Source organism: Sabethes cyaneus, chromosome 2, assembly GCF_943734655.1.
Source record: "Sabethes cyaneus chromosome 2, idSabCyanKW18_F2, whole genome shotgun sequence".
Lineage (NCBI taxonomy): Eukaryota > Metazoa > Arthropoda > Insecta > Diptera > Culicidae > Sabethes > Sabethes cyaneus.
This window is the reverse complement of record NC_071354.1, coordinates 225,259,452-225,273,472: the sequence shown is the minus strand read 5'-3', so window position 1 is coordinate 225,273,472 and position 14,021 is coordinate 225,259,452. Positions and strand designations below refer to the sequence as shown.

At 41.1% G+C, this 14,021-nt stretch overlaps 1 protein-coding gene and 1 long non-coding RNA gene across 4 annotated transcripts in view; both read right to left on the bottom strand.

The window, feature by feature from the left end:
- The window catches only part of LOC128738022 (RNA-binding protein Musashi homolog Rbp6), a 1,503,411-nt gene that overhangs the window by 246,565 nt on the left and 1,242,825 nt on the right, over nt 1-14,021 (bottom strand). For all 3 annotated transcript variants that reach the window (XM_053832828.1, XM_053832829.1, XM_053832830.1), the window contains exon 8: nt 4,298-4,346. In XM_053832828.1, the coding sequence (XP_053688803.1) occupies nt 4,298-4,346 (49 nt within the window). The remainder of the gene's footprint in view (nt 1-4,297; nt 4,347-14,021) is intronic.
- On the bottom strand, nt 8,802-9,155 carry LOC128738024 (uncharacterized). The gene is made up of 3 exons (XR_008412067.1): nt 9,130-9,155; nt 8,986-9,068; nt 8,802-8,910 (listed from the first exon to the last, which is right to left on the bottom strand). It is a non-coding gene; the product is annotated as an uncharacterized LOC128738024 (long non-coding RNA).

The following is a 14,021-nucleotide window of genomic DNA, read 5'->3' as shown; positions in this document are numbered from 1 at the left end:
CAGTCCCAGTCCCAGTCCCAGTGTGCCAGTACCAGCCCCCAGTCTAATTACCAACCCCAGTGTTTGAGTACAAGTCCGTGTCCCAGCCGCAGGTGGTGTCCCAGTTTCAGTCTCACTGTCTAGCTCCAATCTCAGCACTTCAGTTCCAATCTCAGTGTTTCACTTCTACTGTACTGACACTGAACTTGAAATCGGACTTTCGGAAATTGGACTTGTAATTTAACTTATAATGGGACACAAATTGCACGAGAAATTGGGTCTGAAATTGGACTTCCTTGACTACAAACTGAGCTTGAACCTTTACTACATTCTCAAATTGAACTGTGTACAGTGAAAAGAATTTGAATTAGGACCTAAAGCGAGACTGGGAAATGGACGGAAAATTTGACTAGGAATTGAAGTTGAAATTGTATTCGAAATTGTAAATTTGGAGTTTGACATGAAATGGGACATGAAATTGAACGTAAAGTTGAAGTAAGAATAAGACTCTTTTTTATCGACAGCCATCGCAAGCGGCTGTTAAAGTGCAGGACAGTTACGAGGCTAGCACAACAATCCTACTGACTCTATGGCGCAGTACCGCATAGTCGAGATTCGAACATACGACGACTGGCCTATTAGGCCAGCATCGTACCTCGAAGCTAACTGGGCTTTTCACCTCGTCAATCACATTAACGAGTTAAAATTCTGGGGATTTAGTTTTAGTCCAAACGTCCTAGTTCCAGTCCGAGTCCCAGTCCTAGTGTTCCAGTTGCACTCCCTGTGTTCCAGTCGAAGTCCCTTTGTTCCGGTCCCAATTCGGGTCTCAAAATCCCAGTTCCATTCTGTGTTCAAGCCATAGTCGGCGTCTCAGTTTCAGTCGCAATGCCAAATTCAGTGAAACTGCAGTGTTCTAGCCCAAGTTCCGGAGTCCCAATTTCCCAGTGCTAGTGTCCCAATTTCCTATTCCCAGTCCCAGTATCCCAGTGAAATAGAAATTTCGCTGCATTTTGAACTTGAAATAGGACCTAAAACAGGACTTGAAATTGAAATTGGCAATGATGAGGAAATTGGACTTGAAATTGAAGTTGAAACTACAGTATTTTGTTGATCCAGCCACTCGGCTGCATGTTGTGAGGACACCAGGTCCAGATACGTTATCCCGGCCACTCTGCGCCATTTTGTAGGGATACACGATCCAGTAACGTTATTCCGACCACTCTGCGCCAGTTCAAGTGATAGTCAGTCTAAGAGATTTCGGCTACTCCGCACCAGTTAAATTTTTTGCCTTCCTACTAAGACCTCGAATCATTTTCGTTTTGTACATCGCAGTGTAAAACCTTCGATTTTGGTGCGGGAGTATGTTGCGGCAGAAAGCCGCATTGTAATATTCCTTCGCAGTAAGCTTCTATTGTCCTGCCGAATATTGTCACAAAACGCTATTGTCCGTTCAACCGAACGTGATGCACAAAGGCCATTATTCTAAACTTGTAATGAATCTATTTACTGCAGGTTTGAAAAATGCCAAAACCGAGGGCCGAAACGTCAGGCAGTATAAAAAAGCCGTTTTCAATATAAAACTGACTGGAAAGCCTAAAATCCTCAATACAATATGTGTGCCCCAGTCGATCTTAACAGCATAAACGCAATGGCGAACATACAAAAGAGTTTATTTCTTATTTAACTTGAAATAGGGCTTAAAATTGGACTTGCATTTGTGAACTCGTAATTGAAATTGGACTTGAAAAGGGATATGGATTTGAACCCAAATTGAAGCAGAAATAGACTCAAAATTGGACCTAAAATTGAAGTTGAAATTGAACTTTAAATGAGACATAAGGTAGGACTTGAAAAGGAATATTAAACAGGACGACTTGAAATGCGCCATGAAATTGGACTTGAAATGAGACTAAAAATACTTGAAATCGGACTCGCAGGTCACACCATGTCTTATCTACATTAAGTTTAATAGATATAATGGAACGCGTGTTCCGGTATGCCCATAGGTTGGGCACACCAATGTTGCAAGAATCGAAGCCACTGGGACTATTTTCAATATGTTTCTCGTTAGTTTTTTTTATCATATGACGTCTACCGAAAAGCAACTGCATTCTCACAGATTACGACATGTAATCTTTATCAGTGTGGCAAGCTTGGATAACTTGATGTGTAATCCGGAGGTGGTTTTAATCCTAGACTTGCCGTGCGACCGGCAGAAACGCATTGCTTTGTTTCTATCGCACTGACCAACAGTCCATGTTCTCGGCGATAAAAACAAAGAGCAATCATACAAAAATAATATCGTTGCATGGGAAGCGCGTGATGCATATACGAGGGATGATAAAATTAGGCATTAGACTACTTAATATAACATGCGGCAATAGTTTTGTGAGTAAAACATTCGGGTATGGATGGAAAGAGCGTGGGTGCTAGCCCCGCTTTCCATTGCACAACCCGATATATTTTTGGTCTCTATCGAAATTTTTCAGTTCATCCAATCAGACACTTTCCACTGTTCCAAATGAATTTTTAACCTTAATACGCGTATACGTTAAAGTAGAAAAATTAAAAAGAATGTCTCCTAATTTTTCTTGTCTATTTCCAATATAGAAGTTAAATGTATTACCTCGAGTTACTGCTTTCACATTCCATTGAATGAAAATTTCAGAATTTCATGGAATTTCGCATACGGACTTAGTTCATGGGCTTATTATTGAAAAGAATGTTTAGAAAAAACGTGGTCTGCTGTTTTCTCAGAAAACCATTAGTCAAATTTTTCGATTTTCTAGGACATCGCTTATTTCATATAGTTCATAACTCTTGAACCATAGCATAACAAACTTTGTTTTATGAAGATCCAAAAGAATTTTCTCACCAATCTAGGAAAAATATTAGTTAAAGAAAGGTTTTCGCAAAATTTTATACGACGGTGGATGACTAAAGTCGGAAAAATCGGAAAAGTCGGAAAGTTTTTTTCTCATTCGCCAGTTCTTTTAATGGCGATAATTTCACGATTGCGTTATTATTTGTTCCTGAGTTATGACCGGAACACTAACCGTTGATTGTTGGATCGGTAGATCTATCATTTTTCGTCAGAAGATTAGGACCACTGCGCCCATTATTTTGGTGCCCGGTCTTTATGGTAACCGGTCTTTTATGGTGACCGGTCTTTAGATTTGTGACCATAACTCTGGATTCAAATTATCGTGCAATTATTGCTAGTAGTAAACTAGTACTAGTGGTAAAGAAGACAGAAATACTGTAAAAAACTGGTTAGAAAGTTTTACAAAACATCTCTTCCAGATCATATTTTGCCTGGATAGCAGAGAAAATTTACGTACATTTTCAGAAGAGAATGTTAACCCTGTGCTGTTCGGTTCCTGAGATATGAATATTTAAAATAGGTAAATGAATGTTTAGTAAAATCGAGCTTTTAGGCGTCTGTTAAAATCGTAAAAAATTACCACTTAAACGCATGGTATCGCATGGTATTTGGCAACCTTTACAAATCAACGGTACCATCCCAGTAAACAACAAAAAAAAAACAAATGCAACCATTCACTAATTTCATATTTATTCGATGGAAATTCAATTAGGCGATTATTATCAAATGTATTCGTAATAGGCAAGTAACCTACTTATCGGATACCCCGTACCGGTGATTTACACCGTAAATGTGGCCTAATTAATAAATTCGATTGCTCTGCTTCAGGCAGCCTCTGACTGATTGAAACGAGGCGCCAGCCGGATAATTCGGTTGGTCTTGTCAGTGTATGTGTGTGTGAGGAAAAAAAAAACAATTAAATAAATTATCGGCTCAGCTACAAAAATCAAACCAAATGAACATATAATTGCATTTATTGGTTTTGGACCGATTCGAGCGGGCGATGGTTGTTTGAAATACTTTGTCTATTCTAAATGGAGAGATTCTCCCTGCTGGCCGATATTTTTCGATTTGAATTCGACCGTCCGTCCGACGGACGGTGCGGTGCGCTAAATTAGAAAATCAAATATTTTGCTAGCAGCTAAAAAGACGCAATTTCAAATCTCGGAGCCAGAGTCTACAAGACCCATTGTCTAAGCCGTTATCTTGAGCTGCATCTGCGAGCTGTAAAGCTTCTGGATGCTGTCAATTTGTCATTTGTCTCCGTAGGAGACAACAATCCCAGCCCGGGTCCCGATCCTGACTCCGGCCGGGATGTGTCATGTTTCGTTACGTTTCGTTTCGTTTTCTCGCCAATATGAAATGGAAAGGATGGAATCGGATCAATTTCCAGCCACTTTGCTGGCTAACAAGGCTTTAGCCGGCGGGACTTACCTCTGTGTCGGTTGGTCTGTTTGTCGAACATCAGCATAGCATCCTCGATCTGGAAAGACAAAGCGGAAAATGGAAAAAAGAACAAAGTTAAACAAACAGCGGTACGGTACAAACAACAGCGCAAGACGCTTGGACAGCTCGGTAGGGTCAATGGTCATTACAGCGGCACAGTGGCTTCTTGAGCTCGTAAAAGTTTTGCATCGTTACTTTGCATGTTGTATAACAACAGAAGACAAGTGTTGTATGCCCTGGAGGGTGGGAGGTGTCAAGTTCAGGTAAGAATCCCATAAATTTTCCTGCTGCTGCTTCTTTCAGTCGGTTCTGAAAAATGGCCAGCAGTGATGTTTACAATAGTAAATAGAAATACGGCGTCTGAAAGGTCGAGATTTGCTGGTGATATAAACCGAAGTGGAGAGTTAATCTACAGAAAAAAGGAAAGTATTTAAAACACAATCTCGCTTTCGAACTTTGCTTCGAACAGCCAGCAACAACAACAACAACAACGGACGGGCGGGACGGACTGGCGCAACAGTCGCTGCTGCCTGCGAAAAGTTTCGTCACTGGCCTGGAGATGGAGTGACCCGGTACTTTGTACCAGCAAATATTTCAGCATCGTAAAACTTTATTCCAGCTCATTCAGTTTTACCGCAGCTGGGGTGAAACTTTTCATAGTTGAACAACTCCTCGCGCTGCTTGCTACTTGCTGCTCGGGATCTTGCGTGGCTGCAGCCGAAACGAATGAAATACCACTCATCTATCGCGGTGCATTAGGCAAGCAGAGCGGAATATAACAAGCGTCAGACAGTCAGAGCCGTTCGCGAAGGAGGGACTCCCGCGGAAAATATGGTCGAGATCAGCAAGTTCGTAATAAAACTCAAGTGCAACGGCGGGCCGGGCCGGGCCGCCCGCCGCCGTTCTAAAGTGGCGGTGGTCGGTCGGTCGGTCGGTCTGTTCGCTCTGCTTATTTTATGACAAGCGCTTACCACACTGCAGCGACGAAGGACCCCGAGGACGTTAGTGAGCGGCCACCGGCGCCGGCTGCCGGGTGGAAGGCCCTTGGAGAATTGGATCGCGCGCGCGCTCGCGTACGCCCGCACCGAGGCTTAAACTTGAAGTTCATAATTCAGAACTTGGCAATAAAGGGAAGCGAGAATATGTTAGATCACTTCTTGGTGCGAACTGGTGGCAGCGGCGGCGGACGTCCCGGGAACGGCACTGACTGGATAACTGCCGGAGTGGGTGTAAAATGTGGAAACTTTTTCGTTCGTGACTTCGACGGGAGGGACCCATCCGTGTGCCTTCGAAGGCAGTGACTGCCGAATGGTACTGCCGGACTGGAGCTAGCCGCCTCCGGCGGTACGTTACGTACTCTTGCGATAAATTAAATGGCACTATCCGACGAGTTGTGATGCGAAGTTTGGGGATGGGATTACCTTCGTTTTAATTTCTACGAATAATGTTGGTTGAATGTTAGTTAAGGCAATGCGTATACTGATTTGCACGATAGTTGTAAAAACAATTCGGATGTGTTCGGTACTGGTGTGTGTGGTATTAAAAGACACTGGGGCACGTGCCCCACTTTCTCTGTAAAATTAAGTGTAAGGCAAAATAATTTCTGAAACACAGATGTCCGTAGTTTTTAATTTATTTGGCCACTACTTTTGCGATAAGTCCATTAATTACGTAAAAATAGTTCCAGTTTTACGTACGATTTTAACTCCAGTTATAAATTAAATTTCAAGTTTGGTTTCAAGCACAATTTGAAGTTCAATTTCTATTTTAGTTTCATGCTCAATTTCAACACCGAATTCAAGTCAAATTTAAGGTGTTGGAGTCTAATTCAAATATAATTTCAGGTGTAATTTAATTCCAATTCGTATCCAATTTAAATTCCTACTCTTTAAGTTCATCTTCAAGTCTAATTTCAAATCCAATTCCAACGTTAGATTTAAGTACAACTTCAAGTATAATTTCAAGCACTAGCCTGCCCAGACATAGACGAAAGGTGGGGCACCTGATCTTTCAGAAATATGTTTTGACCTGGAGCAATTGGATTCAAGATCAATGTTGAAATTGGACTAGAAATTAGAATTTGGAATTCAAAATTTACCCACTAGAAAAACGATTAGAAATCAGATCATTTGATCATTTGATTTGATCATTTGATTTAAAATTAAAATTGAATTAGCCATGAAGCTGGGCTCAGAATTCGATGTAATGGGACTTGAAATTGAACATTAAAGTAGACTTGAATTTGAACATGGACACGAAATTAAGCACAGTTTTACTAGAAATCAGGATTGTCATTTTTTCGTCTTACTCTCTCACACGTTTAACCTGTTTTCGATTTCTTCTTTTTGTGTCGATTTTTCTTCGGTTTTTGCTTACACTTTTCATCAGTTTCCTTCCGTTTTCCTCGTTTTATCTTATTTCTATTTTTTGTCACATGTTTCCTGTTTTATTATTCCGGTTTTCTTCGTTTTTATTTATTTTTGTTTTTACCATTGCTTTTAACTCATTTCTTAGTAAGTTTTTTTCCGTTTTCCGTGTTTCCTCTTCCAATTTTCATTTTATCGTTTCCAGTTTTCGTCTTTTTCTAACTCTTTTTATCTCCTTTCCTTCTTGTTTTTCATCTTCATCCGTTTGATGTTTCCTCTTTCAGATGTCACATTTTCTCGTATTTTACCCCTCCGTTTTATCTTATTCTCTTGTCTATTTTTCATGTTTTTTCTTCTTTTTCTGCCCCATTTTCCTACCGCTTTTGCATTTCCCACTTCCATTCCAATTTTGCCACCCTTTCCCCTTTTATACCATGTATGCTCCCTATTTCACGTTTTCCTCGTTTCCTCTGTAGGTTTACTTTATTTCTCTCTCTTACTATTCTTCTTTTCCCTTTAGTTTTCCCTTGTTTTCTGTTCCGTTTGCCCTTCCGTTTTCCCTTTTTTTCCTGTTTTCTGTCATTTTTTTCTTTTTCTATCCCATCTTCCCATAATTTGGTTTAGTTTCCCTCCTCCTTTCTGCCGCATTTTCCTCTTTTTCTTCTTTTCCTTTTACTTCTTTGTCGTAGTTTTCGCCGTTTTTAGTCCAATTGGTTTTCTTTTTTCTGTTCTGTTTTCCGTGTTTTGCGTTGTTTGGAAACGAAAAGAACAAAATAGGACTAGAAGACTCGGGAAACGGAAAAAAATACAAAAAAATTACTGAGAAGCAATAGTGAAAACAAGTGGAAATACAGAACTGGAAATAAGAACAAATGAGACATTAAATAAAGAAAAGTGGAATAATAAAACAGGAAACATAGGACAAACAAAAAAAGATAAAGAGCTAAGATAAAGAGCGGAAAATGGAACGAATAAAAATAAAAATGTGAGCATAAACCAAGGAAGCAGAAAAGAAAACAATTGGAACATAAAGTGTAATAACGGCACTGGTAAGTATAAAAAGGGAAACGTGTGGATTTTACCTTGTAACAGGTCCGCCTGCTCGCTAACCGATTAATAAGCGGGTGGCTTAAGCGCCACTCTCCGAAGGAGAGACCACCCACCGAGATTAACGGTTGCCCAGCCTGAGACCCTCGCAGGGAGAGGTTCACTTTTATCCCGAGTTCGGGAAGGGAAGCGGGTTGGCAGACTTAAACACGTGACGCTATACTCCGTATGGCTACGTCACAAAACTTTACCTACGATACAGACCTGGCACTTAAAAACAACAGTTTTTGAATTATCGCAGGACAGCAACAGGGACGGGGTTTATCATCACTGGCCGAGTCCAGTTTCCACCTAAAAATGACCGCAAAATGATTGAAGAGAGTCCTTGGCTGATTTCGGAGTCAGCCGCCCCAGTAGAAAAATACCCAAAAACTACTAGAAAACGAAAACCGAACACATGAAGAAAATCCCTTTCAAACCGACTGCAGGGAGGTTCGTCACATAAACTTAAATGCTCGCTTCTGGTTTACTACGATAGCTTTATATTGAGATTAGCATTTTCCAAACAATTCGCATTTCTTAACATGGTTTATTCGATCGATTGATTCTCTCTACTTGCCTTGGCCTAATCATTTCTATCTTCTAATCTTTCCCATTCATTCCCTACTCGCTAGCGGTGTGTGCAAGAAAAAGAAAACGTGCGTTCACTGTGCGGTGTGGTGGGTTGCTATCAACCGGCTGCCGTTGGTTTGGTTAGGGTCTCGGTCCTATTCAAGTCACATGCGCATGGACAATAGAAATATAAAAGTACTCACTCAATACCCGGGGTTTACATGAGGTTTACCAACAAAATGGCGGGGCCGCCATCACTGTCCTGGGCAATACGCGATCTATCCGATCCGCGCCACGCGGATCCCGAAAATGACTCCTGCTGCTAACGACGCACGGTTTGTGCGAAATTGGCTGGTTTCTACTCGACGCTAGTAGTCTCACTCGATGCTAGTTGTTTGCTGTGTGTTGGATGCTGCCGATTGCTGTTCGGCCAGCCTATCCCGTACAGGGCGCAAAGTTGATGACGCTACCCTCGTCCGGCGTTGTAGCGGGCCGGGAAACCTTGAAGCTGACGGTGGGGTCAGAAGAAGTCGCTGACAATGTAGCAGGATGTCGATGACGTGTTCCGTGGCGAATCTATCATCCAAAATTTAAAAGAAAACCACACGCAATTTTACGCACACCGCCTTTTGGCAAAAATAGGTGCCCTACCTCTCGCAGCACACTTGCAGGCACGAACTGCGGTCGCACACGGGTAGCACTTTCAAAAAGCGAAATGTTCTATCACTGCCTATCTATGGGAAAGGGGAAAACTGCTTAGCTGGCTAGAAAAAGAATCTTCATGTGTTTCACTACCTTTACTTCCAATCACGTCGCGAGTCAAAATTACGGACAACTCCTGCCTCTTCCACGGGTCAGATTAAAGTGAAAGATCAGGACAAGGTGATCCTCAGATAACCGTCCTTGATCGAAACCTGCCTAACGAAATTCTTTATCGCTGTGTTCGAAAGTACGAAGTTGCATTTTCGGTTAAAGCAATCTTCTTCCAGCGCACGGCTTGCATCTTGTCAACCCGACCAACCCCCCAAGGTTAGAGAGCAAAGTGAAACACTCTCCCGATTGCGGGCGGGTCATCAGCCTTTATCGACAGGTCAACCTCCTCGATCGAGTTAGCGATGATAGGCAAATTAGGCACGTAAGCGAGCGTCTGGGATATCATTCTGATAGCAGCACGTATGCAAATTTGATTTGATTTTGTGCGTCGGCGCGCGGTATTGCCGACCACAGATTTTTATTGAAAATTTACTTGGAGAGTAGCGACATGAAAAATGAACCTATATTTAAATTTACAAATAATACTAATAATACTGATAATGTAATCTTGGCAAATATTAAATTAATTCTAATAACTATATACACGTGAGTTCGTTACAACCTGACTCATTTTTTGTTATCCCGTCTCGTCAATTCCTTTTTGTATTTTCGTTTCCATATGTTCTGTTCGTCCTCTTATTAAGTTATACTTTTCCCCTTTTTCATTTTGTTCTTTCTTTCGTCTGTGCTCCGTTTCAATTTTCCTGCTCCCGTATTTTCTTATTGTATTTGTTCCATTTTTTTCGCTTTTTCTGACCAGTTTGCTCTCATTTTCTTTTTCGTTTTTATCTCTTTTATTCGTCGTTCTACCTCTTTTTCTGTCCATTCGCCTTTTTGCCTCGTTGTCTTCTTTTTTCTCTTTTTACGTCCCGTTTTTCCTCCCATTCCGTTACGATTTTTCTTTCGTTGTTATTTTTTATCACGTTTTCCCTTGCGTCCTTTTTCTCTTTTTCTCCAGGACCAGTAGGAGACGGACGACTACCTTAAGATCGGTTCGGTTATCCATCTGTGAATAAGCTGTTTGGTTCATGAGATAAGAATTTTTGAATTAGGTAAATATGCAGGAAAACCGAGTTTTTTGGCCAAAACTAACACAAAACTTGACAAGACATGAAACTGGATTTGCAATCGGACTTGAAGTTGAAATTAACTTGACCTATAACGAAAATGAGGATAAACTGGATAGAAAAAGAAGCAAAAACAGGACCGAAAGAGAGAAAAAACGAGATAGAAAAGGAAGAAAAATAAAGAAGAAAATACAGGTTTAAGCTATTTAAGTTTAATAGAAACAAATACAGAAAAAAAGGAAAATTGAAGTAGAAAAATAAATGAAAATGGAAGACGAAATGGATTGAAAAGGAAAAACAGAATGTGCATGCCATAATGAAACAGACAAAAACGAATAACGAAATAGAAAAGTGGCTAAGACGAAAAACCAAGCCGGAGACGAGAAAAAATTCGAAACGGAACAAAAGCTAACGGTACATGTGACCGGAAAATAAAAACGAGCCTGAAAAGGAGGAAAACCCTAGAAAACTGAAACAGAAAAGCCAGGACTCAAGAAAAGGGGAAAAACGGGACAGAAAGAAAAACGGGAAAGAAAAATAAAGAAAACTTGACAAGAATAGAAACAGGGTAACCAATAGGAAATAGAAGAATACCGAGAGAGAGAGAGAGAGAGAGAGAGAGAAGAATACCGAGAGAGGAAACCAAGAAGAAGGGAGAAAGAGCTTAAACAGAGTATAAAAGGAGAAAGATTGAACATCGTTGAGACAGGAAAATGAGAAAATAATTCCAGTTTTTCAGACGGGCTAAAAGAAAGAGGTAAAACGAAAGAGAAAAAGATCAAAAACGGATGATAAAAAGGAACCGAAGAGGAAAGGGAAAAAAGGGAGCCAGAACAGAATACACGCGACAAAAAAGATGGAAAAACGCTGCATCAAAAGGAGCAAAAACGAAACAGACAAAACCAAAAAACAGGAATAAAATGAGATTAAAAGAGTTAGAAAAACACGAAAACTGTAAACTTAAAAAGAGAACAAGGAGTAGATAAAAGATGGGAAACGGAAAAGAAAACAAAACAAAACAAAAAACGAGTTCAAAACTTGAGTAAAACAGGACTGAAAAAAACAGAATGAAACAGAAGACGAAAACAAACAGAACAGTGAAAAAGGAAACACGGGTCAGCAAAAAAGGAAAGCGAGAGTAAGAAGAGGAAAAACGAAAGAATAGTGAATGCGAACCAGTGAAGTGAACTGGAAACCAACAAGTTTCACTTGGAAACCAACTGGAAACCAACAAGTAAGTCCAATTTTAAATAAAAACTTCAAATTCTGTTTCAAATCCGATTTCATATCTAAAATAGACAGTAAAAGTCATCCTTCCAATCCAAATTATTTTATTTTTAAGTCCTATATCAACGACTTCAAGTCCAATTTCAACTTCAATGTTATATCCAATTGCACCCAAAAGTCCGGCGTTTTCATAAAACATGATTTACTGTACAAAAATGAACGAATTCTGTTGCTGTTTTCTACCATGAAGTAGATTCGTAGAATCAATCTTCAATGTTTCGTACAAACAATAAATAAGGGTGTATTCGTATGAATCATTGTATTTAAAAAAATGCTTCGTGAATTATACAATTGTTATAAAAGTTCATGATGAAAACAATACAACACCGACACCTATCGAAAAACAACCATATCTCTTTTTTCTCCGAAAAAAAACTGGCATGTTCGAGAATCCAAGTTGAGAGTAAGTAATAGTAAGTAAGTAAGAGCATCTGACCACGCCGCAACTACAGAACCATAACGACTGTGTATATTAGACAGGACATAATTGCGCAAGTATATTTACTCTTACATATAGTCTTCACAGTCCGATCTCGTCGATAACGTTATCAGACAATAACCGTGCATCAAATGCGTTCTGGTGCAAAATGTGCTACGAATGTGCTCTCGTACCAAATACAAACCCTTCGAAATGATAACATTTGCAGTAGAAAATTAGCCGGCGAATGTTTGAAAAAAATCTGTTACTAAATCTGAGTTACATAATTATGCTCCCATGAAGAAAAATTAGCATTTTAAAGTTTTTAACAATATGGTTCATTCAATATCATCCATACGCTTCGTAAATTTGTATTTTGATGTGTAGTAATTCCGGTTTTGTAACTTTACCTACCGATTTTCGCTTTCGCTTTTCGCTTCCATTGATAAAATTGATAAACTTTTCTTCAACATGTAGCATATCTGTGAAAGTCTGCGATTTTTAAAAATATCTGTCATCTGTGATCACAGATTCTGTGCTTAAAAATGACGAACAAATCTGTGATTTTACAGAAAAATCTGTGAAAATGGCAACTCTGACTACGACTACTCCGTGATTTCAAGCCAAAATGTTTTCCTGAATGGTTGGGTGCCCCACGTCCCATTGAGTGTCAAAATTTCAATACGCCAAAGTTCCAATCACTTCAGTAATACGAAACACCGTCACAATTCTCACTTTCCGCAGTCAACGCAGGCTCAACCAAGATCTACAAAAATCAAATTCTCGAAATGGAAAGAGGTCACATCCGGTACCTCAAGACGACACAGCTAACCCAACCGTCGTCGTCGTCGTCGTCATCGTCGTCCTTGTTAGTCGGCCAGCCACATTGTTGCATTTGATTGTCTTTCTCGAGCTGGTCATGATTTCCGCGGGCTCATAACCGGGCTCATAATGGTCCTGCGTGGTGAGCATTCCGTTTCGGCTTTTATGATAGTTTTTATGTTTAATTATCATTCGTCGGGTACGATAAAATCCCCCGCTCCACTCCCCTTGTACTGGCCTGCCAGCCAGACCCGGGCGTCACCGAGATTCCGAATCCGTTCCGAACGTCGTTCATTTTGGAACCTTTGGAAGGAAGGGGTAGCCTTGCTGCTGCTGCTGCCATTTAACGCGCGAGCCACGTTTCGTCGTTTCAAGCGAAATTTAGATAAAATTAAAGACTTTTTGCGGTCTCGAGATTGCCTTCACAGTGCCATCCTATCCGGTTCATTTTTCGACTGAGCGCAGCAAACCGTTTCGCAATTATCGGACTATAATCTTCCACTGACCCATAAATTCTTTCCTAGCTCTATCTCTGTGTGTATAGATAGATGTAGGATGGTCTGCCACCACCGCCGCCTACACACACCGTCATCACCGGAGCGAGGTCATCACCAGCCGGAGCTGGTCCCTTCTGGGAAGCTTGCGCGTCTTTTGTGTGCCCGTAGTTCCACCCGACTGAGCTACTGGCAGAAAGCAACTGACTTTCCTGTACGAAGGGTTTCCTCCTATCGCCAGTTTGTAGCTACACGTTTCCGTTTTCCGATACGCGCGGGAAATGCCGCTCCATGGAACGAACCCCGGGCGCTCCGGTGCGGTGTGGTCCAGAGTTCGGAACCAGGATGTCGACGAGCTTATCAATAGATTTTTGCTTTTTTGCCTGTCCTTTCTGCAGCAAATACACTCGCCTAAGGTGGCTTCGACATGGTACTGTTTCACAATGCACGATTAAAAACCACTTCGCTGTACGGTACAACACATTCTGTTGTCCCTGCCTTCCCGTTCTCTTCCTCCCACGCCCCGGAAGGTACGAACCGCAAAAGAGATCAGCCTTTTTATGAGCCGGAGTCTCTTTGCCGGCCTGGCCGGTCTGACCTGGTCTCGATGTTGTACCTCTAGGCGGCTGACGATATTTTAATCCGTTCGCTGCGTTTTCCGCTTCCTCGCTCCGGAGATATTGGGTACTGCACCAACCAACCACCCACCCACCCACCTACTGTTCACTGATGATGTTGCTGCTGACGGGTTCGCACGGACTCGGTACGGCTTAGCTCGGCCCACCA